The following is a 26,659-nucleotide window of genomic DNA, read 5'->3' as shown; positions in this document are numbered from 1 at the left end:
TACATGGATATCATAATTTGTTTATTAGATTCAATCTACATTGTAATTACTAAACATAAAAAGTCTTTTTAAAAAAAGGTTTCGTGCCTAAATCAATCTCATACGTACACTCTATTAATCACGTGAATCACTTTCATCTCTCATAAAAATTAATGAAATAATGACATTTTTTTAACAAACACTAGAAAAATCCGTTAAAAATTTTGTGATTAAACTTCTCTATCACATCATAACATCAGTTCTTTACCTTTCTTTATATTCACACCTCCTGGAAGTTTAATGGATATCATAATTATTTGTTTATTATATTCAATTAACACTAATGTAAACATAAGTCTTTATAAAAAAAAAGGTTTCGTGCCTAAATCAATCTCATACGTACACTCTAATCACGTGAATCACTTTCATCTCTCATAAAATTAATGAAATAATGACATTTTTTTACAAACACTAAAAATTCCGTTGCAAATTTTGTTATTAAACTAAAAAAAAAAAGTCTCCAATACGTTACGTCTTTAACGAAAACTCTAGACATTAAATCCAATTATTTACGAAAAAAATAAAGAAAACAAAAAGGAAACTCCCAAACAAATATTGACCGTGATAAATCACTCAAATCCATTACTAATTAATTACCTTAAATTCATCATTTCATATTAAAAGAAAAACTCCAAACACATCTCTTTTTTACACTTGTTTCCCTTTTAATGTCTCCCCCACCACCTCTTCCTTACTTGCCTCTTTCACCATCATCAGGCTTTTTTTCTTCTCTCTTCTCTTAGATAAAGTTTATATATTGAAACCAAACCCATCTCTTCATCCTCTCCTTCTTGAATCTCTCAAAGCTTTCACCTTTTTCCTTCTTCTCTCCTCATATCTGAAAACCCATAATCCTCTTTTGTCTCTCACCTTAATTCAACCGTAAAGTTCACACCTTTCCTCTGTTTTTATCATTCAACTCTGTTTTGCTCTGAACCCAAAATCTCACAAACCCAAAAAAAAAAAAATGAAAGAGTATTGGACATCATTAGCTTCACTGCTCGGAGTTTTCGCCTTTTGTCAAAGCTTAATGCATTCAATATTCCCACCGGAGCTACGTTTCGCTTTCCTCAAATTCTTCAACAGAGTCTTCCACCTCTTCTCTTCTTACTGCTACTTCGACATAACAGAGATCGACGGCGTCAACACCAACGAGCTTTACAACGCCGTTCAGCTTTACTTAAGCTCTTCCGTTTCAATAGCCGGAAACCGTTTAAGCCTCACCCGCGCCGTTAACTCTTCCTCCATCACGTTCGGTCTCTCCAACAACGACTCAATCGTCGACACTTTCAACGGCGTTACTGTTCTATGGGAACACGTCGTCACGCAGCGTCAGACTCAGACTTTTGCTTGGAGACCGTTACCTGAAGAGAAACGTGGTTTCACTCTACGGATCAAGAAAAAGGACAAAACTTTGATACTCAACTCTTATCTTGATTACATCATGGAGAGAGCTAACGAGATTCGTCGGAAGAATCAAGATCGGTTGCTTTACACTAACTCGAGAGGTGGGTCTCTTGATTCAAGAGGTCATCCATGGGAGTCTGTTCCTTTTAAGCATCCGAGTACTTTCGAAACTTTGGCTATGGATCCGTTAAAGAAGCAACAGATCATGGATGATCTTAAGGATTTTGCTAATGGTCAAGTCTTTTATCAGAAGACTGGTCGGGCTTGGAAGAGAGGTTACTTGCTTTATGGGCCACCAGGTACCGGTAAGTCAAGTATGATCGCAGCTATGGCTAATTATCTCGGTTACGACATTTATGATCTTGAGCTCACTGAGGTTCATAGTAACTCGGAGTTGAGGAAGTTGCTGATGAAAACGAGCTCTAAGTCGATCATTGTGATTGAAGATATTGATTGTTCGATCAATTTGACTAACCGGAAGAAGAATAGTAGTAATGTGTCGTCGTTGAGTAGGAGCTATTACGAGGCGGAAACAAGAAACGGGTCGGGGTCGGGTGGTTCAGGGGAGGAAGGTGGTAATGGGAATAATAATACTATAACTTTGTCAGGTTTGTTGAATTTTACAGATGGGCTTTGGTCTTGTTGTGGAAGTGAGAGGATCTTTGTGTTTACGACGAATCATATAGAGAAGCTTGATCCTGCATTGCTTAGAAGTGGGAGGATGGATATGCGTATCTACATGAGTTTTTGTAACTTCCCGTCGTTGAAGATTTTGCTCAAGAACTATTTGGGGTACGAGGAGGAGGATGTAGGCGAGGACTTGTTGAAGGAGATGGAAAGAGTTGTGGACAAGGCTGAGATGACTCCTGCTGATGTGAGTGAGGCTTTGATTAAGAATAGGAGGGATAAGGAGAAGGCGATTAGGGATTTGTTGGAGGATTTGAAGAGTAGAGGGGAGAGAAATGTGAAAGATGGGAAGTTGAGGGGTGGGAATGGGAATTTGACGGAGTTGGAAGTTGTTGAGGAGCAAGAGAAGAGGGCTATAGATAGTCAGAATGGTAGAGATGAGAAGGATCATGATGAAGAAGAGATTGAGCTTGAGGATAACATATGTAAGACTAGAGAAGATTGATATGTGTTTTTGTTGTTATTGTTTCTTTTAAAGTTTATATAATGTAGAAGCATAATGGTCAAAAGTTGTGTGTTCTTTCTTCTCTCTTTGTTTGCTGAGTTCACTCGTTCGTTCGTTCTTTTTTGGTTGTTGATGTTAGGTAGATGAAACATGAAATGAAAGTAGGAAACTATGAGAGTCATGAAAGTGAAAGAACACAAACGCTATATGTTAGAATTTTTAAACGTTTTAAACTATAAAAGGAGAGGTTAGAAATGTGGTTCAAAAGGCAAGTGGTTGATGTGGATTTTGTATGTGGGGAATGGGAAATGCAAAAAGTGTTGTATCTCATTGGGTACCATTAGCACTATGTATTGTATGTAGTTTATATAAAAATAGTTGTACCAAATATTTTGTCAAACTATAACCATTCGTCAGTCAATATCAATTTTTTTTTTTGTCGTCTATTAATTTAACCCATTATTTTGGAAGTCTAGTCTAAGGTTTGAAAGACTCTAATATCTGAATGTGGCCGGTTCACAAAATATTAAAATTTCTTAACATTTAAATACATAAGTTATCCAGTCTTGAGAATAAAAATATCCAAAATTTTCAATTACTAATAATGTACACTGGTTACTATTGTTTTTCTGTATTCTTATTGAAGACACATGAGTCTCGGATCAAGATGATATTGAATACTACAAAAAACATTTTCAGACATCTTGATCCAACTGACCTTCGTGTATAGCATGTACTCGCCATTTTATTAATAATATTGGGAATGCTACAATATAACAATATAGATACTTTTTCGCAAAGCCAAACAAAATAATTGGTTCTTTTCAGTGTAGTGATAAATAGAGCTGTCATATATTAGGTATGAGGTTTAGAATCATCCTTGCATTATAATATTAAGCATACATTCTTATATGTCAATGAACACTCAAATTATATGTTTTCATTAATCAAATGTGTAGTGTTAAAGACTTAAAGTTAACGGATCTGGTAGGCCAAGAAGTTGATCAGAGTCTCTTTCTTTTCATCATCTTTTTAGAGGTTTGTGTTTAGGATCCCACGGCTTGTGTTATTAATCAACTAATTTTATTATAATAAACTTGGCCACTAGACATGTCACCGTACAATACGACACAAATATGTAAATGATGAGTAGCATTATATTATTGTAAACCGTGGTTAGGACGGATTGTAATACCCACATGACATTATTATAAGTTTATAAAGAAATGTCATAGTGGATAATTGACATAAGAGTGACATGTTCTGTGGATTGAATTCGGCTGTTATGGTGTTAGATCATTATTTTTAATTGTTCATATACTAACATAAAAATGTATATGCTGTATTGTAAAAGCTTACACAAAATGTGCGTTACAAATTCAGAAAGAAAGAAATGCACAGAACACTATCGACCTATAGTATATGTTCTGATCAGTAAAATAGTATGTAAGTATTTTGCATGTAATTCATATCATATCTTTACAATGTAATATTCAACTATTTCAAATCTGTTTGTGTTTATCTTTATATAATAAATTAGTTTTTTGTATTTCAACAAAAACCACAAATATTTTTGACACTTCTATTGAACATCAAGGAAGAATCTTTCGATTTCAACATTTGGGGAAGTATAATTGATGAACTTAAACATTGTCTTCCTTAATTCAATAATGAAATGTGAAAGCAAATCGGGTAAAACAGATAACATAACAACGAAGAGATGTCAAGATACACAAAAGTACACAAAACCTTACATGACACAAAAACAAAAAAAATGGGATTAACTTCCAACAAAAGGCCAAACTCAAAAAAAACATTAGAGAAATTTATAAACAATGTAAATCTTTTTAGAGAGAAACTTATCAATTGCACATATAGACTCCGGTTTCGTACCTGTGATCTACCTCGTAGAAATCTGTATTTCCCTCAGCCGCTGCACGTAGACTGATACCTGACAAAGACGTACTTCCCTGAACCGAGAATTTCACGTAGCAGATGATCTCTGGTTCTTCTTCGCCGTTCTCTGAATCGAGAGGCATCCGTGCTCTTAGTCTCCCAGGAGTTCCTTTTAGCGGAATCTCCGGGATTTGCCATTTCAGTTCTCGATCGGTTCTGTTTAGTATTGCTTTAGGTGAGACCTTAAGCAATGTGGGATCAACCGGGAGCTTCAGAATAAAGTCCACGTTTTTCAGAGGCTCAGGTAGATCCGGATTTGAGACGTATTGTATCATTAGTGAGAGTAAAGTCCCGCTGACTCGTTTCACCATTCGGACTCTAAGAGGCAACGGGGTTAGTTTAGGTTGCAAGCTATACTTGAGGATAGGGATTGGTTCTTCTGATGGAGCGGTTCTCACATGAAACAAACCGTTCCCTAAGCTACTGATTCGAGAACTCTGCATAGCGAATCTCTTAACTGCAGTAGTACCTTCAACACGAAATGAGAACTCGGTTTCTTTCTCTTCACCAGATCCTTTGGGTGGCATTGTTTTCAGATAGATAACACCCATTAGTCCTACTCTAGCAAGCAAGGATTCTCTAAACTCGGTTCTAATTTCCTCAGAGACATACATTTCAGGACCCTTCATCTCAGGCTTTTTAACTAAGTTATCGAGATTACCTCCATCTTTGCCTTCCACAGCCTTAGGATCACTAGTGTGCAACAGCTCAAGCCCACCGAGACCTTCCTTCTTTTGAATCTTCCTTGTTCCCATGAACTCTGAAGGATCCAATCCACCTCCCCAAGCATCACTAATGTATTCAAAAGTTTCTTCAATCGTAGCCTGTTCGTTACTGAACTCAATCCCACCGTACTGCCCTTCAAATCCTTCCACATTGATGTGCGTAGACTGTGTTGCTTCAGCTGGAGGCAATGTAGTCACTTCTAGTCCAGCCAATGCCAAACTCAAATCCGTTGAGGACGGATCCTTAGTCTTCTTGAAGCCACCCACAAGTTCTTTCTCCTTGTTGATCGTTTCACTTGCCGCAAAAGGATCTTTATTCTCCGGTTCCGGTTCTTCCTTCAACTGCTCTGATTCTTGCACAACAGGTGCCAAGCTCGCCGCTGATTCGTCTCCAGCAGCCAAAGTCTCCGCAGGTAACTCAAATCTCGCATTGGAGAACGCGTGCACAGAAGCTTGATGCTCAGCCGCGTGAGATTCCACAGCCATCCAACTATCAGCTCCTCGGATCTTATTCTCAGTATCAAGAGCCGAATGAACCATCTTAGCAATACCATCACCGTGCATAGCACCAAGCATCGCCGCAAGACGGATATTACTAACACCACGCAAAACAATATCAAGCGCCATGTAAACCTCCGCATACTTCCGTCCAAGCTTCTCCGGAGTCACTTCAACACCACGACAAGCAGTAACAATAACACTAACAGCTTGATTCACAATATGAATACACTCAAACACATTGATAGAGTTATCATGATCCGCGACAGTCACACCTAGGATATAGATCGAGTTCACTAATCTATAAACCACACGATACTTGCTCTCAACACCAACAATCACCTGTCCGTTAGAAGCGGCGAGCGGATCGTCACCTACGAATTCCGCCGCCGCGGCATCGTCGGGATCCGCAACGGAGGAAGAAGAAGAAGAAGAAGAAGAAGCGTGACTATGTTTCTGATTCGGCTGCTGCTGATGCTGATGCTGCTGCTTAGAGGAAGCTAATGCTTGACGCATTTGGCGGAAATAAGAGAGTGCGATTAGGGCTCGTGCCGGTGGAAACCATTCTCGAGTTTGGAGCAAAATGTCGGATCCATTTGCTGGTTGCAGAGCTAGCGCTAAGCACGACATGATCGCGATTCAGAATTCGATCTGTGAAAGGTTTATCGTGATTCGCGGCTTATTCAATTACTCGATTCGATTAAGGGATTCATCTGATGAAGAAATCGATCAGATCTGAGAAGAATCGCCGGAGAAGAAGAAGGGAAAGTGAAATGAGATCTTCGTTGTGATTGAGAAGCAGTGAGTTTCATGAAACGACGCCGTTTGTTTTATTATTCGTGTGTTATCTTATTGGGCCTATTAACGCTAATGTTTGGAAATAAGCTTACTTTTAGAGCAAAACGGTGTCGGTTCTTAGCTAATTTGGCTGATTGGCTCTGCGGTCAAGGTTGAAAAAAAAAGGGTAAGAGGATTAACCACTGTCATTTCCTTAATATTGTTAAATTATCGAACTTCAAACCTTTTTTTTTTCAGTCAAAATAACATTTACCTGCACTTTGATGTAAAAAAAATATTTTTCTTTTATATATAATTTAATATTAAATTCAAAAAGATTTGACAAATACTTAGAATTATGAATTCATTAATGTCACTAAAATAAATCTAATTTGAACAATTTATATTTGGGATTGTGGCCTAAAAATCGGTGTTGTGGTTAGTGGCTTTGAGCATTTGCCCATTTTTCTTATAGGTGAGTACACCAATTGTGCAACTAACAACTTTTCTCAAAGTCTAATCTCAAATAAAAAAGAATATTCAAAGCTTTAAACTCCATAGAAATATATATTGAACATATTATTGCCATAAAACATTAAACTTTACAAACTATCATTACTTTTGAACTGATGGACATATTGCGTTATCATCCAAATCAGCTAAATAGTCCAAATAAGTTTTGCTGCCATTTTGCTTTAACTTATCCTCAAAACCTAAGGAAGCCTATGATCAACAATAAGAATTAAACAAATATTAAAAATGAATAAAACGTAAATCGGATACGAAATATCTACATACATGTTTTTCATCATCGCCTTTGACGCATAGATTCTAAAAACTTTACAACAAGATATTTTATAATCAGTAATTATAATCAACATAACAACATAACAAATCTTAATAAACTTTAAACTACCGATAAATAATTTATACCAAAGATGGCTAATAGAACCATGTTTTCATAAGGCAAGAACAACATGTGTATTACATTTCTTTTACATGTACTTGTTTGTAATCTCTTTGATTGCCAGGGCAATACAAATTAAATCTCTTTCAGCCATGTTGTCATTAGCACTTTTGAGTTCAGTTTTCTAAGATGATAGAGTTAATTAAGAACAAAAATATGATCTTGCCATATTAAGAACAAAAATTCCATTAGATTTAGACTAATTCCGTTTCTAATAAATATATGTTGAACATAATGTTAGTTGTGGAGTTTGTTGGTCTTATATTAATGATGTTTTATCATAGTATACTTATGTTGTGTTTAAGCGGTTGAATATCTTGAAAAACCAAAAAAAATTAGTTTGAGTAACAAATGCTATTACAATATTGAAATTTGAAGTTGTGAATTTACAAGAGTTGCATTTCAGTGAACGTGAGGTGGATATATAAACATGATAAATCAGTTAGGTCATAATAAATCATCTAGTAAAATAACTAATACAATTGCTAACTATATTTATACACCTATATATAAAAATAAATAAAGAAATCATGCACTAATATGGTCCAAGAACTCAAAGCATTTATGAAGTAAACATTCTGCCGTTCCACATTCCAAAACATAAATACGTGTAGTTTTTTATCCTCCAACAATTCAAAGCAAAAGAACTACCTGCCGTTTTTATTAACTGAAACTCCCAAACACTTTGTTTAAAGTTCCCTCTCTGGACTCTGAATACCACTCTTCTTCACTCACTCTCTTCCGGGTCCTCTTTAGCTCCGCCACTTTGATATTTTTCATCTTAGATTAAATTACGTTGAATTCGGGTCTCTGCATCAACTTCTCAACCCGTCCGAACAGAGAGACCAACCCGAATTCGAGATGGAGGATTCGAGATGGAGGAGAAATTTCGTTCGTCAAAGAGCTTGATCGAAGACGAAGAAGAGCTCAATGATTGGGTAAGTGGTTTTAGAACCGGATCGTCGCGTGGACTTGTCGCTAGTGACAATGACGACTCGGGTCAAAACGTAGCAGAGCAAGAAACCGAAGACAGGAGGAGAATTCGCGACCAAGTTGATTCCTTTAGGGATAATAAGCGGTATGGTGTGGAAGTGGATTGAATGGTCGGATTCAGGGAAAGAGAGTAGTGAAGTGTCTTTTCGTGGGAGGAAAGAGATAAATTTTTATAGAAGCGGATCAAGGAAATAATGCAGATAATTCTTATTTGATTAAGATGGTAGAGCTAGGTTGAGTCTGATTAGGAATTGAACAATCGAGTTTAATGGATGCAAATATTTTTGTTCTGTTTTTGAAATTCCCCCGCTTTATTGCCTTATGAAGCTCAGTCTGTGGTGCTCCTAGCTTTAGCTATCATAAGATTGAACTCTTATGCTCTTTTTATCATTTAAACCTTGCTTTCCCCCATAATTACCAAAAATAATTAAACGAGGTATTTTTATTTCAATAAAAAGATGAATTATAAAACGTTCAAATAAAAAGATAAATGAACTATTTTAAGGCTTTTTTTTCTCTAATACAGTATACAATTTAGCCCTGTTAACGGAGCGGATATCCGCTTTTTTTGGATATCCGTATCCGTATCCGTATCCGTATCCGTATCCGTATCCGTATCCGTATCCGTATTATCCGTATTCGTATCCGAAGATTTCGGATATCCGTTAAAATTTCGACTATCCGCAAAAAATTAAAATAAAAAAATTATGTATTTTAAACTAAAATACAGCGTATTTTGGAAAAAAATACCGTATATTCGTATCTAAATACCGGATATCCGTGAAAAACAAATATCTGTTTAAAAATTTAGCATTATTTGTATTTGTATCTGTATATAATAAAGGATGTTTGAAAAAAGCGGATATTTGTTATTCGTTTTTAAAATTTAGCACTATTCGTATTCGTATCCGTATCCGTTTTATTTGCTATTTTACTATCCGTATCCGTATCCGTTCGCCCAGATATCTGTTTTTTTCAGAGCGGATTCGGATTGGATATCCGCGGATATCGGATATTAATCTCGGGGCTAATACAATTTCATAAGTTGTTATCATTAATTTGGATTATTGACCGAGAGAATTGGGTCGGATAAGTGGTAAACTCTCAAATTCTCAAAAGATTATATATATATGGGCCGCAGACAGCTGGCTGATATTTGTTACGGTTTGTGGGCTTGAACTGTTTTTTCTATTCTTTTGTTTTCGTTTTGAATAAAACGAAGAAACGCAAGAGAGATAGATAGATCTGACATCTGAGGGCTTGGCTAAAGAGATATGGAGGCGGTGGTGGAGGTCGGAGCGGCATGTGAATTCGGGAAGCTTGAAATCGCAAGAACATCAACGGCAAGGAGAAGAAGGAAAAAGTCAAAGACTGGGCTTAAGAGAAACGGCCAACTGGCATATGTATGTAAATCCTCTTCCCTCATGTTTGTTTGTTTGTTTGTTTGATCTCTTAGGTCTTCCCTCATGTTTGTTTGTTTGATCTCTTAGGTCTTCCCTCATGTTTGTTTGTTTGATCTCTTGATTGTTTTCTTTACCTGGATGGGTTTTGGTATTGGTTTTGATTTTCCTAGGGTTTTGATTTTCGATTTGATTTGGATGGACTCGTTACGGCCCCTCAGCTCTATGATTATGATTGCACTCTTTACGCTAGGCTTGGACTCTACTGCTACAATTTTGAGAAGGTAACTCAGTATAATATTCTCTCTCTTTTAATTTTATGTCTTGTAATCAATCTCCTGACTGAACATCCTTCCTTGCTCATGAACACTGTGCCCTTGATTCCTCTAATTTGTTCATATTTTTTGGTTGTCAGGGAACAAACTTAAAGTTTGTGCGCTGGGAAAAGTACAATTCTATGTGCACTTCTTACTACGACGTCTACTTAACTTTGCACGCGATGGATCCGGCCTGCAATTCTGTCTTCCCTTTTCATACTTTGCTCAGTAATGCACATAGAAGATTTGCCAAAGATTATGTTATAGATACGTGGCAGATCTTGGCCTGCAGACCCGCATGTAAGTAACATTTTCTTTACCGCATCTTCTTAATTATATCACTGTCTTTCTTTCTTTTCTTTAGAGGACTAACAGTTTCTAGAGGATCACTTTTTAAAGGTAACAAGCGTGTTTCTGAATATTGGGACCGGGATCAGGCAATGGATACATTCTACAAGCGTCCAATGCCCACATGGTTGTCTGATGAGGCCTTGGCCACTGACAGCAAAAAGTATTACGTGGTAATTAAGATATATATGTGTCCAGATTGGAGTTTAATCTTCTTTTATAGGTAAATGCGTTTTTGTTTGTTTGTGCATCACCGATCACAGGTGCAAGAAGCAGACCTCCATGAGAATGACTGGCTGCATCTATTCACTGAAATCGCATTCTTCTCCATCGCAAGGGCTGTAAGTCCTTTGAATTTGCTTGCAATCATTCATTCTCTGTCCGTAAAAATAAACCTTTTTTTTTTTTTTTACTTCATTTGTCATCTGTTTCCTCTTACACTTGCCAATGTGACGACTCCAGGAATTGGAGGCTTCCCCTCCCTTGGAGATCAACAAGTTAGTTGTAGAAACTAAAGAAGATTACATAACGGAGGCGCGTGAGAAGCTCCACGCAAAGAACGCAATATTCTACATAAGTTATAAGTATAGAGGTGATCCTTCAATTGGTTTCACTGGTGATCACAGAGCTATCATAAGGAAAACCATGGATGGGGAACCAGAGCACATGTGTCTTGAAATTGCTTCTGAACGACAAGCCAAGTAGACAGACACTTCCTGTATGCATCTGGTCTGTTGCAATCAATTATTAATCGCTATTTCCTTGTAACTTTTATCATGTTATATGTCTACAACTCTAGGGACTAAAACGAGTGGGATCTATATCTATATTAAACTTCGCCAAGTGCTAGCTATCTGTTTGCAATGCGTAATAGTAACTTGTATGAGAACCAATAACGCAAACTGTACTTAAAACCATGGTGAGTTGACTACTGACCTAAAATATCTTAGGAAATGATCAGTATGGGAGTGAGCCGGTTGGGCTTGATGCCGTCAGTATGAGGGGAAGGCATGGCATGGTTAAACGAATGCGTCTACAGAGGCAAATTCATGCCTAACTGGATGTGGTAAACTAGAAGGAAGCCCTTATTAGAGTTGTCAAATTTGATCATGGTTTTTTCGGCTAAGGTATCATGTTCCAGGTAGGATGATGAATATTTGGGGTTCATATGCTACCAAGCGAAACTAAAGGAAGAGATATGTTGTTTGTTAACACACACCTTACATAATCAATTAGGAGCAACACCACAAGATATTCATTCATTTGTTAACAAACCTTACATTACCAAGCTATAACTATTAAACAGCAGAACTCTCATCCTATCTCCTCAATCACCACGCCACCGCCTTTTCGGAATTGATTCCAGAGCTTGCCATACTTCAGAACTCTCTGCTCATTGACCCAACACATCTCTGGCCACTGGTATGTAGGATAGCAACTGGTATGTAGGATAACTATTAAACAGAAGAACACTTTCCTCTCTGCAATCCGAACTTGAGACCGCCACCAAGGTTTTTATAAGCCGAAGAGCAAGTCTGTTCCAAGCAAAAGCACAACACTTGCTTGATGGTCTCAGGTTGTGCATTGTGACCCAAAACAGATGAGTCACTCAAGACCATTGTAGATGAACCTAACGAATCGGATTGCCACTCTCCATTGTAGATACTCGGAGAGTAAAGCAATAACTGTATACAATGTAAATCAAATGGATTGATTGGTAAGAGAGGAGATTTGGATTCTTTGAGCAAAGCTTGCTTAGTGAGTGAGATCAGGCGCCCTCGTGGGATTTCACTCACAACTCTGGCCTCTTCTTCAACACACTGAACGAGTTGTGTACCTCCGCGTCTAAGAGAGATCGTTCGAGCTACCAAGGATCCCATGGTTGGATCATTTTGCTTAATTCTCCAGACGCTAAAGCTCTTTGGAACCCTTTTTCTCTCTTCTAAGCTCAAATCATCAAGACTGACACTTCATCTCCGTTCATAATCTCCTCCGGTAAGACTGAACCTTCATCGTCGTCATCCGTGATGCTATCAATTCCCCCATCTTCTTCTTCTTCGTGAAACCTTTTCAAAATCTCATGACAACTTGCTTCAACTCATCGTTTACATGAATGATTCAGTACACTGGACGCTGTGAGATGTTTGTAACAAGCGAGGGAACAGTAGCGGAAGTTGCATCGAGGACAAAGTGTACTGCGAGAAACTGCTTATTACATACATGGCAGATAATCCGCGTAGAAGAAGGGTTCAACGGAGACGGAATTTGAACTCTATCTTTAGCTCCGCCACTTTGATATTTTTCATCTTAGATTAAATTACGTTGAATTCGGGTCTCTGCATCAACTTCTCAACCCGTCCGAACAGAGAGACCAACCCGAATTCGAGATGGAGGAGAAATTTCGTTTGTCAGAGAGCTTGATCGAAGACGAAGAAGAGCTCAGTGATTGGGTAAGTGGTTTTAGAACCGGATCGTCGCGTGGACTTGTCGCTAGTGACGATGACGACTCGGGTCAAAACGTAGCAGAGCAAGAAACCGAAGACAGAAGGGGAATTCGCGACCAAGTTAATTCCTTTAGGGATAATAAGTGGTATGATGTGGAAGTGGATTGAATGGTCGGATTCAGGGTAAGAGAGTAGTGAAGTGTCTTTTCGTGGGAGGGAAGAGATAATTTTTAGGAGAGAAGAAACACCTGTTTCTTCCACTTAGCTCCATGGAACAATATGCTACTACTGAAACATGGAAGAAGATAGAAGTAGAGAAGACTACAAGGGTTTAGGCAAGCGGGGTGATCGTCTTCTTGAGGACGAAAGCAGTGATGATGATGTGAAAGAGTTTAGCAATGGGGGAGGTATTGGGGATTTGCTTAGTGTAGTGAAGAAGATGAGGAAGAGGAGAGTAGATTCTTAAGAAGAAAGCGGTTTCTGCTTTTGGTTTTGATAAGGATAATGTTACAGAAGCGGATCTAGTTTGACTAAGACAAAGGTAACGTTCTTGCAAATCTAGTTTCTTCTGTCTGTGTTGCTGTTGAATTATCGAGAATACAGAATTAGGTTGCTGCAGACGTGATCATTACTTAATTTTATTCTGATCACTTGGTTCCGTTTTATTGAGAGTTACTGTATATGGTAAAAATGTTTTGTTTTTCTTAACAGATTTGATCAGTATGCATTTTGTCTCCCTTGTCGCTAAAAAGCAATCAAGGATGCTGGATACGAAACAAATGACTTTTTTTTGTGCAGGAAGTTACTCTTCCTGTGATTCTCAAAGGTATGTGTTATCTTATTTTGTTTTTAATGGTATTTATTGGATCAGAAAGAAAACAACACCATAATTTAGGAAATTGTGAATTCTACCATGGTGCTTTTATATGATCTCAACCTGTTTCACCCTAGCAATCAAGTAGTAGAAAGAAAAGCTTACAAACTTTGTGATTGTGAACCTCAATTATACAAGGACTTGTATTTCTTTTGAGAACTTTAATACGTTTCTTTTTCACTCCTTGGCTTCTTTGGCAACTCTATTTTTTTCCAGGTAAAGATGTCCAAAACAGGAACTGGGAAAACTGTAGCGTTTTTGGTGAGACATAAGTTGGCCATTTGGTAATGGATTGAACCTGTATTTGGGATATGTGCTTACTGCTGATTTTTTATTTTTTAAAGCTTCCATCAGTTGAAGTAGTTGTCCGGATAATAAGCGACCCCCAATTCTTGCGCTTGTGATATGCCCAACTAGAGAACTTGCCAGTCAAACACTGCCACAGAACAGAAGCAAACACCTTGCTAAAAGTATCATCCAACTATTGGTGTTCAAGTTGTGATTGGAGGCACAAACAAGACTTGGTTTAGAGCAAAAATGTATGCAAACAAATCATCGCCAGGTGAATATTGTTTCCTTTGGTTTATATAGTTGAGGCTCATCTTTGGAGCAAATCCTTAAAGTTGGTTAATATCAGTAACTGTAAATTTGAAACTTTCATATATTTAGTGGCTACACCTGGAAGAGGCTCAAAGACCATATCGAGAACACGCCAGGATTTGCGACAAGGTTAAAAGGGTGTGAAAGTCCTTGTGCCTCAAGAGGTCTGTGTCTCATTTTATTCTTGCACAATTAGTTTGGTTTTTGGTTTTTGTTGTGATCAGCGGAAGGGATTCATAATGTATTTTATGTGCATTCCCTTAATGTGTGTAAACAACAATCGGATATTGCTACACTTGAAGCTAAAGCTGAGAGGAAAATCGCAACAATTACCAAAGCCAAAAACTAAAAAACCTAAAACTCATTTAAAAAGCCTCTTGATCTTTCTTCTTCTCTATAATCCCAGGCAAATTCTGGATTTTAAGTGTCCCGGAAAATTCAACAAAGCCTCTTGATCTGTCCAAGGCGGCAAAAGCACAAAAGGGTCAGCCTCTTGATCTGTCCAAGGCGGCAAAAGCACAAAAGGGTCAGCCTCTTGATCTGTCCAAGGCGGCAGAGGCACAAAAGGGCCAGCCTCTTGATCTGTCCAAGGCGGCAAAAGCACAAAAGGGTCAGCCTCTTGATCTGTCCAAGGCGGCAGAGGCACAAAAGGGTCAGCCTCTTGATCTGTCCAAGGCGGCAAAGGCACAAAAGGGTCAGCCTCTTGATCTGTCCAAGGCGGCAAAGGCACAAAAGGGTCAGCCTCTTGATCTTTCCCCGGCATATACTCGATCTAAATGTCTACCGGCAAATTCTGGATATCAATGACTCCCTGAGCCCGTTGATTCTCCTTCTCCATAATCTTGTCCGGCAAATACTCGATCTTAATTTTCTCCACCAGGCAAACTCTGGATCTCAAACACCCCCTCCCTGAGACCGTTGATTCTGGAAGAGAGCTTGTTGATTCTTCTTCTCCATAATCTTCCCCGGCCCCGGAAAATTCTCTATCTTCAAGTGTCCCGGCAAATTCAACAAGGGGAAAACCTCTTGATCTTTCTTCTTCTCCATAATCCCCGGCAAATTCAAACCAGTCAATTACACGGCTGAAGCCCATCTTCGACGCAAAAGAGAAATGTTGTATTTATAAATACTCAATTTGGGCCTGCAGTAAAGTTAACAGCCCAATAAGAGACTAAACGGTGTCGTTTCGTGCAGTTAGTACTCTATTTGAATTCTGTGGCGCTTTTATAATTCCCGAGAAATCCATATCGATTTTGGCGGTCAAATGAAGCCGGAGACTCTCCTCCGACGACCGCAGACGAATCGGAAACTAACCACCGGCTGTAAAATTCTCGACGGATGTCTTCGCGGCGGGATTCCCTGCGATTCTCTGACGGAAATCGTGGCGGAGAGCGGCTGCGGAAAGACACAACTCTGCCTTCAGCTCTCGCTCTCTGCCCAGCTTCCGATTTCACTCGGCGGACTCAACGGTTCTTCTCTTTATCTCCACTCCGAGTTTCCTTTCCCTTTTCGCCGTCTTCATCAGCTATCTCGATCGTTTCATCAATCAAACCCTAGTATTTACGCGAATCACAGTGATAACCCTTGTGATCATGTCTTTGTTCAAAATGTTCATTCTGTAGACCACCTGTTCGACATAATGCCTAGGATTGATGGGTTTATTAAGAATTCGGGAAATAGGTTACCTTTGAAGCTGATTGTGCTTGATTCTGTAGCGGCCTTGTTTAGATCGGAATTTGATAATACTCCGTCTGATCTAAGGAAGAGATCTTCTTTGTTTTTCAAGATATCAGGGAAGTTGAAGCAGTTGGCTAATAAGTTTGGTTTGGCTGTTGTGATTACGAATCAGGTTACTGATTTGGTTGAAACATCTGATGGGTTAAGTGGGTTGAGGATTGGGAATTTGAGGTATTTGTGTTCGTCTGGTAGACGAGTTGTTCCTGCTTTAGGCTTGGCTTGGGCTAATTGTGTGAATTCTAGATTTTTCATCTCTCGAAGTGATGAGACTATCTGCAAGGAGAGAAGTGAAAATGATGAGAGCGGTTCGATTTATGTGTCTAGAAGAGCTCAGAGACGTTTTGACATTGTTTTTTCACCTTATTTGCCTGCTTCTTCTTGCGAGTTCATGATCACACGAGAAGGGATTTGTGGGGTTCAAGCGTAGGTGAACTCTTTGGTGCTATGTAGGATTATTTTTGTTCGAAGCATCACGAGTCTTTTTTTTTTTTGGAGTTTTTGTGCATTATTTATGTAAGATTGCCGAGGGATCTGGGAGATGAATGCAGCAGAGCAAAGCCAGGTTCTTTCAGATTTCTCCTCTAATTTAGGTGTTATAGAGAAATTTGTTTCTCCTAAAATAAACATTCTATGAACAATTCCTTGTGCCATTGCCTTCTGAAAGATCTCATTGTTTTCTGATTTTACTTTTCCTCAACATCATCGAATTTCCCATTTGTGTTGGCATCATCAAATGTTTCTTTTCTCGAGTACATTGCTGAAGTGATTGTTATATTGAAACGGTAGTATCGTTATGGAGTCTGTTGGGTTAATCATTCTGGTAATATATTTTTTGTTTATCCTGTAGTTGTTTATAGGTAAAAGGTAAATCCATACCTTAGATTAGTGCCATATGTATTCATAAACAATACCATACTTCGTTGTCTTCTTTGAGCTAATATTGTTAACTCAAATGGAGTTCAAACAAAAACACCTTTTTTCTTACTTGAAACATAGATCTTTTCCTGTCTTTAACCCTCTTATCAATTTCTGTTTCTTGTGGTCATTGAATGGCAGATATGAGTGAAGAACCAATGGTGGCGATGTTACGGGAAAGAGGTATAGCAGCAGTTCAAGAGCATCAAATCACAGCTTGATTTAAGACAAAATTTAGAGTATCAGACTAAGGCTCAGGTTAGAACAGCTGTTGAATCATTTCAAGAAGAAGGCTTTTCGGCTGTTGGCCTTTGGATTAATCAAAAACTGTTTGTTCACCAACAAATTTTCATCTTACTAAACACAAATCTTTAAGTTGTATATAAATCTATAAACCAACTCTTGATCAATGTTTGAGCTTAAGTTTAACCATCTCTTAACTTCAGATTATGCAATTACATCAGCCAAATTTTTATTAAGACCCGGCCCGTTTACAAGACCAAAGGCCCATATTCAAGGATCGTTGTTGTTACATCACACTCTATCTATACACTTTACAGCGTAAAACTACTACCTCACTGGATTTGATTCTGCAATCTGCGAAAGAGAAGAAACCATTAAAGCGGTATCCCTAATCGCAGCCTCAGAGAAGAGATCTATCGGAATCGCACCGTCAATGTCGACTCCAGCTGACGTCGCGGGCAGAGGATCAATCACTCATGTCATATTCGACATGGACGGTCTTCTTCTCGGTAATTTGAGTGCAACTGATCTTCAATCTTTTGCTTTATTGGATCGTACTGCTGACACTATCGTATTTTAGCTTGACGTTGTTAGGAATGAGTTTTAGTTGACATCGGATATGCTCTAAGTAACGTTCATGATGATGAGTATTTTGATTGTTTGGATAGTTTAAATGGTAGAGCTAGGTTGGATCTGATCCGGAATTGAACAATTGAGGTTAATAGATGCAAGAATGTTTGTTCTGTTTTTGAAATTCCCCCGTTTCATTGGCTTATGAAGCTCAGTATGTGGTGCACCAAGTTTAGCTATCATAGGAATTAACTCTTATGTAGATGTTAACTTTGTATCTATTGATCTATTGTTCACATTAATGGAAATAACTTATGGTGGATTTGGTTTCTTTTGCAGATACTGAGAAGTTCTATACTGAGGTCCAAGAAATCACACTTGCTAGATTCAACAAAACATTTGATTGGTCTCTCAAGGCTAAGATGATGGGTAGAAAAGCTATAGAAGCTGCCAGGATTTTTGTTGAAGAAAGCGGGATCAGTGATTCTCTTTCAGCTGAGGACTTCCTTGTCGAGAGGGAGGCAATGTTGCAAGACCTTTTCCCTACTAGTAAGCTAATGCCAGGTAACAATCTTCTTTCTGTTACACATGTGGTTGCAAACACATGACATATCACATATGGTTCACATGAAGATCACTTGTCTTGATATATATGCTTGATGTGGTTAAATGCAAAAAAGGCACTGATTTTGAGTTGAATCGTAATCATTCGTGGAAAAAACTCGTTCTGTATTTGGTTCATCTCGATTGATCTTATCGGATATTGCTTGAACTGACAGTAGATAACTGCTGAAATATACATGAAGCTGTTGTATTCATATTAACTTTCCCGTGGTGAACCAATTCTCGTCCACGTTTTCAGGGGCTAGCCGACTAATCAAGCATCTTCATGCAAAGAATATTCCAATTTGTATTGCTACAGGGTATCTCTTTTCTTCATCAGCGCATCCATATCTTGCAACATTCTCAGCTTCTGTTCTTTACAATCTGGAAACTGACTTGTCACCTTGAAATGTTGTTGCAGTACTCATACACGGCATTATGAACTAAAAACCCAAAGACACAGAGAGCTTTTCTCATTGATGCATCACGTAGTTCGCGGTGATGATCCAGAGGTGAAGCAAGGAAAGCCTGCCCCAGATGGCTTTCTCGCTGCAGCTAGGAGATTTAAGGTAATTAACAGGCCACTACTAGTACATATATGTTTTACTTGTACCCTCCATTTCAAACTCAACAATGAGTTGTAAACTAATGTATTCTCTTTATCTTGGATTACTTAGGTCGGTCCTGTAGATCCACAAAAGGTTCTGGTATTCGAAGACGCTCCATCTGGAGTTCTTGCTGCTAAAAATGCCAAAATGTAAGCCGATTTCTCCTAGTAGTTTCTAAGTTCTCTCATGTAAAGCAAACAGATGAGCATTTAAGGCAATTACAAATACACATTTATTTACAACAAGGAAAGAAGTTTATGTTATTTCAAATCTTCTCTACAGGAACGTGGTCATGGTGCCGGATCCTAGACTAGATATCTCTCACCAAGATGTTGCAGACCAAATCCTAACCTCTCTACTCGATTTTAAACCGGAAGAATGGGGTTTGCCTCCGTTTGAAGATTCAAACTAGATGATACAACAAGCTTCTTTAAGGTAATGATAAAAAATTCAGAATCATGAATCCGTGAGAAGGTGATTGTTTGTCCTATTATATTGTTTTGGCATTTACATGACAAGGCCATGGGGTTTTTATGTCGTCAACGGGTTGGTTTATATGTTTTTTTTGGTTATATTGATGACACAAATAGAAAGTAAGTGGTGACATGACGTGAGACCAAACAAAAATATTGCCTCAATGTTTAAACAAATTATTCTTGTACAACTACTCTTACCCACAAGTTTCAACATTGGCTTATCTCTGATTTTGTTTTTGTCGGTATAGCTGAATTGATTCCTTCTTTTATGGTTTGGAATCTCTCTTCTTTACGCATCACTAACATGTGTTGTTCCTGCATGAAAATTAATAACCCTCGTCCTTTCTTCAACGTCTAATGTTTTATTTTATGTCTAAACAATGACAATTTAATCAAGAAAACTAGATTGAATTTAGTAATACTACTAGTTTTAAACCTGTGATATCTTAACACATACAAAACATTTATTTGATTCAGTTTTCATATGGGTTTCTCGGTACGATTTCGTTGTTAACCAAATTTAGGAGCGTAATCGTAGATAGCTTAAGTTAAATTACATCTATTGTATTGTCTCTTCACTTTGCCATTCTATGGTTCATGTTTTTTTTTTTCATTTAGTGGGTAGACAAGTGAACAAAAAAAGCAAACACATCCGATGATACTTTTACAATAATGCCACTGATCAAATCATACGACATTAGCTGCTACAAAACATCTTCTGACATCGTTGTGAAAACGGTTTTTTCTCCTCACTCGTTTCTTTTCACTTTGCTTGTGTTTCCTTTCACCGGCAAGATTCGAATTCTCTTGGCTACACGAACAAAGTCCCTGTATACTCACAAACCAATTTTCTCATTAACTTCAAAGTTCCAAGTATATTGCTATTTATATAAACTTCAAATATACGAGAAAATTATTTAGAGACTTTTGTGAAAGATCAGTATATATATACGTGAAACGCTCACAAACGTATGAAAGAACTAAATTTAATTAAAGAAGAGATTAATGTTGAAAAGAGTAAAAGAGAGGAGTATTACTTCCAAGTAAGATCGCCTGCGAGGAGTAGATCATTCTCCATGTCTTCATAAGCAATAAGATGGCCAGGAATGGCGTTAGACAGATCAAGATCGTCCGTCGAATCAGCCCCATCGACAAACATTTGCCTCAGAGCCAAAGCTAAGCTCTGATAACTCCCATGCTTGTCTAGGCTTACGCGTTGGCAAATCGAACGTCCCTCTAGCACAACCGTAACCGGAGGAACCACGGATGAAACTAGATCGTCCTCGACGTTAAGACCAAATCCTTGGAATGATCTCACGGCCGCTCCGGTGGTGGATTTGCTATTATTATGGTTTTTCGAAATAGATTTGGGCATGAAAGGTGTCGTCGTGTCACGAGGTTGTTGTGTGTTGGTGTTACCTTGATGAAACCTTCTCTGCAAAGAGTCTTGGCTTTGTGGCTCGAAACTGTTCATATTGAGTGTAGGGTTTTAGGGTTTTTGTAACTTATCGAAGACAACTCAGTCTCTTTCGTGTGTTTTTTCTATGCTAGGGACTACGGAGAGAAAGAGAAAGAGAAAGAGAAAGAGAAAGAGAGAGAGACTGTGTATGTTTGATGAGATTCTGGTGAAAGTGAATGTATGTACTTATAAATAGATAGAAAGAAGGCGTAAACTGTGTGGCAAACAAAAGGTGTCTTTTTATTTTACGATTTTTTTTGTTTTAATGTTGTCTTAAAAATTTCATTTAATTTGAAAGTACATCTGCTCTTTGGCCTTCTCGTTAAACAATGAATCCTTTGCCTTTAATTAATAATCAAATTACATATTTAATCATTCAATGAACGATTGGATTCACGTAGAGATGTTCTCACATGCATTTGTATTAAATGATATTATTATGATGCTATAATCTATCACTGTGTCACTGTGGGAGCAAGAGCTGTTACAGGAAATGTCAAAAAGGTTTTCACACTAATTTTTCAACCCAAATTGTTCTTTTAAACGCAAGATATGGATGCATATAAAAACGAAGATATTTAAGACTAAAAATGTTTAGAAATGTTAACGTGGACAAGACGCAAGCTGACTGGAAAACATAAGTAAACATTAAAAACATTTTACAAGTCACGATAATAAGTACAAAGAAATGTAGTAGTATGAACTAGGAACTCCAAATGAAAAGACATTATAAATTGATCGAGTAATTAAATAATGAAACATAAGGTAATAGAAAAAGAGATCTTGTAAATTGTAACGCATGGGCTGCGGAGACGACCGCGCTGCCGTCGCCGAACGCCTCGCTTCCTTGACTCGCGCCTGGTCGGGAGCTCCACGTCATCTTCTTTTCATACTTACACTTATACACACATCTAGCTTAACTAAAAACAAAACATGACACACGCATATATATTACACAACTTTCATACATTTATTGCACCATACACGAATACTTTTACCATATCTATCTCATATATTTGCATACTGAACTCTCAGTTTATGGCAACAACCCGAATACAATCTTATCTAATCCAAACTCTCTTAAGTTATAGATGTTGGCTCACTGAATGATATTAAACAAATAAACCTGTCAGCCTATTAGTTGGACACTAACAAATTTAAACTAATTTTAAATTATGTTAGCTAGGGACACTACTGATTCCAAATAAAACACTACACACTATTTTTATAAAACGCAAATAATACGCCTACATGAAAAAAAATAACGAGTAAGAGAGGTTATTATATTATGCTGAAATGTTTTTTAACGGTGAACATTTTTTGTCTGTTGAATTCAAAAAGTAACGGTGGATCCAACAAGCAAGATAGGTGAATGAGCTAATAAAAGCAAACCCAAGAAGACATAAAACGAAGCACAAGAAGCATATTTTCTTAAGTTTGAAGCAAACAATAATTTTATTAATACTATAAAAATAATGGTGATGAGCGTAGATAAAAAATACAGTTTAATTTAAACCTCGGGATTCGAATTAGAAGACTCGAAGATCCGACATGGAAGGCATTGAAATGTTTAAAACTTACCTCGGTTTCATATAATTTCAAATTTAAAGAGTATAGTTTTAATTTAACACATTTCATTTTGTATTTTTAAATCATCTAGTAATTAATTTGTCTCGATTTTTGTTTTTTTTTTCGATTCTACAGACATACGTTAATGTTTGCTTATTTCACTCCCCGATACTAATCAAAATAAATAAATAACAACCAAAAAGATTTACCCGCTGTTTTGGTCTGTTTCTAACCAAACAATGATAATCATTTTATCATGTTCATCTTACCAAGGTTAGCACAAGTGTTAAGAGAGGCTTTACACGAGAGCCCAATTATACTTATAAGTAAGGCCCAGTATAAACGGTGCTAGCCCAATGTCAACCGTTGGCGCGTCAAAATCACGTGGAGGAGCACTGAAACAAGAGGGTGTCTCCGTAGTGGATCATAACCTTTAAAGCTCATTATCAAAAAAAACTCAAATCCTTTTGATTATTACTGAAATAAAAAGCAAAGTGGAAAAAAAAGCAAAGAGAGAGATTTTAAAAAGTTTTATTATTTTTAATTTCGCTCTTCTCCCAGAAACATTCCGTTTTCAGATATTTTTGATTTTTGAATTTGTGTTTCGCTCTCTCTCTCTCTCTCTCTCTCTATCAGCTTTCGATTAGATCTGATTCTGTGTGTATACGACGGAGGAGAAAAGTTAAACCGTCGCCGTTTCGAAAATGCCGGCGACTGATTCTGAGTACGATGCCAAAGTAAGATTACTATTTTCCGATTTGTGTGTGTGTGTTTCTCTAATATTTCTCATCGGATTTTTAAAGTGAAATTGATTTCATTCTCTGGTTTGTGGATTCACAGGTTTTATCTCAGTCTGCGACGGGGTTAGTTTTCTTAATCGACCTAGGGTTTTACTTTTTAGAATCTCCGATTAGTACTGATAGGGATTTTTTTGTTTGGAATGATTGAGAAGGGATTATACATTCGCGAATGTGGATAATTTGGAGCATTGTACGAAGTATTTGAATCAGACGATGGTTACATTTGGATTTCCCGCCTCGCTCGATCTCTTTTCCAATGATCCGGTGTGTATTTTTTTTTTTTTTTTTTTAATTATTGATTCGTTTGTTATTGTGAAATTGTTGTGGGGGGAGGTTTTGGGGGTTTTAATTTAGGGTTTTTGTTTGGTTTAGGTTTCCATATCAAGGACTTGCAATTGTATGTACTCGTTGCTGCAGCAGCGACAGCGTGATATAGAGTTTAGAGACTCTGCTAATGAGCTGAGACAGAGGTGAGTTTTGGTTTTCTTCCTTGTTTGAATTTTCAATGCGGCTTTTGAATTGTTGTTCTTGGAGGATTTGACTATTGTTAAGTGTTTCATTGGCTAAAAATATATATATATTTCTAGATGTTTTATTGATCTATCATGCTTTAACTTAGTTTGATATTTGAGTTTGTCTACTCTGATTTGCGGAAGGGATTCATAATTTTTTTTGTGTGCATTCCCTTACTGTGTATAGACAACAATCGGATATAGCTAGACTTGAAGCTAAAGTTGAGAGGCTTGAAGCGCAACTTCACCAGAAGGACAGGGAAATCGCTACAATTACCAGAACCGTGAGTCCTTTCAAGTTTTTGCTGAGATGATTTTTGCTTAGGTTCTTGATTGAAGAGAGTTTGATTGTGACTTCACTCTTTTGACAGGAAGCCAAAAACACAGCAGCGTTAAAATCCCAGATTGAAAAGCTACAGCAGGAGAGGGATGAATTCCAAAGGATGGTGATTGGTAACCAGGTCTGATAGTTTATAGTATTTGGATTATATACTTTCTCTTTTGGGGGAACTGTACTGATGGAACTTTCTGCATTTATACTCTAATCTGTGAATAGCAAGTCAAAGCTCAACAGATTCACGAGATGAAGAAAAAGGAAAAGGATTACATTAAGTTGCAGGTTGTGCATCTTATCTCGTGGAACTTACTTTTCTGTATCCTTTCTAATTCTGCATTGTGATGACTATATATATATTTTTTTTGTTTCTCTTGTAGGAACGGCTGAATCAAGTACTAATGGAGAAAAAGAAAGAATCAAGATCTGGAATGGAGATTATGAATCTGCTACAGGTCCTTTTTACCAGCTTCTTGCTTTTTCCAATAATTAAAATGATGAATGTGGAATTTTTCACCTGACTGATTGTCTGATATACATAATAGAAAGAAGGGAGGCAGCGTGGTACCTGGAATGGCAAGAAGACTGATACTGATTTCTACAAAAAGATAGTATGAGTCTAACTACATCAAATCAATAACACTATGCAGAGTTCCAAAGGGCATTTCTTTAATAACGTTGCCCCTACAGGTGGATGCGTATGAAGCAAAAAATCAAGAATTAATGGCTGAGAACACTAATCTAAGAGCATTACTACGATCCATGCAGGTTTGCTCTTTTTCATGCTAAGCTGAACTTGCGACTTGAGTAAACTAAGATGTTTATTCATAAGCGAAAGTTTTTATCTCTCGTTTTGTTGCAGACGGATATGCGTGATTTCCTAAATGCTCCAAACGGGTTAGCTAATCCTTCATTGGCTGGCAGTGACAAACGTGAGGTTGACACTTCACAATCTCCACTGGGCGGGAAGACGGTTTGTATAATCTTAGGTTATTGAATGTGTTTATAATAATCCGCATAATTGATGGCCCAGTATCTAACTAACTAGTCATTACACAGGACGTCTTTGATCTACCTTTCCGGATGGGTAGAGGTCATATAGAAGAAAGTTTGCGCACTAAGATGGCTTCTATAAAGGTTTTTCCTTAACGACATTATGCATTTACTCAGCAAATTCCATCTTTTATCTGTAGTTAACCTTTTTGCTGTTTCTTCTTATTTCCTTGGGACATAAAAATAAAGGAACGCATGGTCCAGTTACAAGATGAACCTAAAGGAGCATCTGTTACATCTGAAGCAACAGAGAGAGAGCTTGAACTCGAAGCTCAGCTTGTTGAGGCAAGAAGTATAATCCAAGAACAGGTTCTCTTCCTCATTTTTCTTTTACTAACGGCTCAGAGACTATTTTCCTCAGCCTCTACAATTATTGATGCTTTCGAAGCAACACTAAATTTATTGAAAATGTCTTTGGCATCTGTTTATTCTATTGCAGGAGTCCATAATGTCGAAACATCTCCCTAAATCAGAGCAGCGAAGGTATTAATTTATGAATCTTTATTTTTGGCTTTAAACAAAGATGGTTATGTGAAACAACTAATAGTAGTCAAACTTGTAACAGGAAATCCGCAGTTCCATTGGCAGCTGAGGTATACTTATAGATTCCTCTCGCCTTTATTTCTTCGTTACATCCTTACTTTGTAAAATGATTGAGATGTTCTTTATCGTTTTTGTTTCACAAAAAAGGAGCTTAATATTGACTCTTGACTGGTCTCTATTTATATAATATATCCGCAGGGAGTATGAAGATGCCTTAAAACTTAAAAGCAATGGATCCATGTTAAGGTATGTTGCTAAAAGATTTGTCGCAAAATGTAGTCTTAGTACTGTGTTCCAATCACAAACCTCTCCTTCTATCGAAGCTATGTATATTCAAGTTTTTAGTTGTGTCAAATCAGAGATCCTGACTCCTTTTTGGAGATAAAAATTCTTATTATAAATGATCAAGGCTTAATGATGGGTTGTTTAGTGTAAAAAAAATCAAGATTCGTACTCTCTGTTACAGTATCTCATATCTACTAAATTAGCAATCACACAGTAAGTCATAGAAGACAAACACCATGTTCTTTGACATCTTTGTTCCAAGTTCCAAACCAAACTAATCAAATCACTTTGAAACTATTTTCATGATTAGATTGTTTTGGTCTGTCCAATATAATTTAGGAGACTTGTAGACATTTTCAGTTCTGTAACTCTTAGATATGAGTAGTAAATACTAGGGGTGAATTGAATTTGGTTAGATCGTATTTACTTTTTACAACAGAAATCATTTTTTTTGACAGAGAGCTACAAGAGAAAA

The 26,659-nt window shown here is 37.5% G+C and overlaps 6 protein-coding genes and 2 pseudogenes across 9 annotated transcripts; 5 read left to right on the top strand and 3 right to left on the bottom strand.

Moving 5' to 3' along the window:
- Positions 1 to 694: 694 nt before the first annotated feature.
- LOC104726302 (AAA-ATPase At5g57480) lies at positions 695 to 2,658 on the top strand. The gene has a single exon (XM_010445132.3). The coding sequence runs from the start codon at positions 1,007 to 1,009 to the stop codon at positions 2,576 to 2,578; it is 1,572 nt and encodes a 523-aa protein (XP_010443434.2). The 5' UTR covers positions 695 to 1,006; the 3' UTR covers positions 2,579 to 2,658.
- A 1,608-nt stretch (positions 2,659 to 4,266) lies between these two features.
- On the bottom strand, positions 4,267 to 6,606 carry LOC104726301 (uncharacterized). The gene has a single exon (XM_087475577.1). The coding sequence runs from the start codon at positions 6,385 to 6,387 to the stop codon at positions 4,441 to 4,443; it is 1,947 nt and encodes a 648-aa protein (XP_087331703.1). The 5' UTR covers positions 6,388 to 6,606; the 3' UTR covers positions 4,267 to 4,440.
- Positions 6,607 to 9,642: 3,036 nt separating this feature from the next.
- Positions 9,643 to 11,408, top strand: LOC104726299 (UPF0725 protein At5g63820). Of its 2 annotated transcripts, none has more exons than XM_087474255.1 (6): positions 9,643 to 9,897; positions 10,068 to 10,178; positions 10,310 to 10,511; positions 10,611 to 10,722; positions 10,823 to 10,900; positions 11,022 to 11,408. In XM_087474255.1, exons 1-6 carry the CDS (start codon positions 9,769 to 9,771, stop codon positions 11,059 to 11,061), a joined length of 672 nt encoding a protein of 223 aa, XP_087330381.1. In that variant the 5' UTR covers positions 9,643 to 9,768; the 3' UTR covers positions 11,062 to 11,408. The 2 variants fall into 2 exon arrangements, with proteins under 2 accessions (XP_087330381.1, XP_010443431.1); XM_010445129.3 differs by having other exon boundaries at positions 10,611 to 10,732.
- A 355-nt stretch (positions 11,409 to 11,763) lies between these two features.
- LOC104728958 (uncharacterized) lies at positions 11,764 to 13,274 on the bottom strand (annotated as a pseudogene).
- Positions 13,275 to 15,741: 2,467 nt separating this feature from the next.
- LOC104726297 (DNA repair protein XRCC3 homolog pseudogene) lies at positions 15,742 to 17,561 on the top strand (annotated as a pseudogene). Of its 2 annotated transcripts, XR_015571933.1 has the most exons (2): positions 15,742 to 16,776; positions 17,271 to 17,561. The product of XR_015571933.1 is annotated as a DNA repair protein XRCC3 homolog pseudogene, transcript variant X1 (transcript). The 2 variants fall into 2 exon arrangements; XR_015571934.1 differs by having other exon boundaries at positions 15,742 to 17,561.
- Positions 16,760 to 19,857, top strand: LOC104726298 ((DL)-glycerol-3-phosphatase 2-like). Its single transcript, XM_010445128.3, has 8 exons — positions 16,760 to 16,776; positions 17,271 to 17,387; positions 17,576 to 17,881; positions 18,282 to 18,506; positions 18,805 to 18,865; positions 18,967 to 19,114; positions 19,223 to 19,302; positions 19,436 to 19,857. The coding sequence occupies exons 3-8, from the start codon at positions 17,806 to 17,808 to the stop codon at positions 19,563 to 19,565; spliced, it is 720 nt and encodes a 239-aa protein (XP_010443430.2). The 5' UTR covers positions 16,760 to 16,776; positions 17,271 to 17,387; positions 17,576 to 17,805; the 3' UTR covers positions 19,566 to 19,857.
- A 351-nt stretch (positions 19,858 to 20,208) lies between these two features.
- Positions 20,209 to 21,250, bottom strand: LOC104726295 (auxin-responsive protein IAA33-like). The gene is made up of 2 exons (XM_010445125.3): positions 20,667 to 21,250; positions 20,209 to 20,457 (listed from the first exon to the last, which is right to left on the bottom strand). Exons 1-2 carry the CDS (start codon positions 21,101 to 21,103, stop codon positions 20,379 to 20,381), a joined length of 516 nt encoding a protein of 171 aa, XP_010443427.1. The 5' UTR covers positions 21,104 to 21,250; the 3' UTR covers positions 20,209 to 20,378.
- A 1,876-nt stretch (positions 21,251 to 23,126) lies between these two features.
- On the top strand, positions 23,127 to 26,254 carry LOC104728955 (uncharacterized). Its single transcript, XM_087474254.1, has 16 exons — positions 23,127 to 23,394; positions 23,498 to 23,520; positions 23,610 to 23,721; positions 23,830 to 23,927; positions 24,157 to 24,253; positions 24,341 to 24,430; positions 24,526 to 24,588; positions 24,684 to 24,758; positions 24,849 to 24,914; positions 24,994 to 25,071; positions 25,166 to 25,276; positions 25,363 to 25,440; positions 25,546 to 25,665; positions 25,796 to 25,839; positions 25,922 to 25,949; positions 26,098 to 26,254. The coding sequence occupies exons 1-16, from the start codon at positions 23,362 to 23,364 to the stop codon at positions 26,104 to 26,106; spliced, it is 1,125 nt and encodes a 374-aa protein (XP_087330380.1). The 5' UTR covers positions 23,127 to 23,361; the 3' UTR covers positions 26,107 to 26,254.
- The last annotated feature ends 405 nt before the right edge of the window (positions 26,255 to 26,659 follow it).

Source organism: Camelina sativa, chromosome 11 (assembly GCF_030686135.1).
Source record: "Camelina sativa cultivar CO46 ecotype springtype chromosome 11, ASM3068613v1".
NCBI classification, from domain to species: Eukaryota; Viridiplantae; Streptophyta; class Magnoliopsida; order Brassicales; family Brassicaceae; genus Camelina; species Camelina sativa.
The sequence above is the reverse complement of the archived record's forward strand: the minus strand, read 5'-3'. Positions and strand labels throughout refer to the sequence as shown.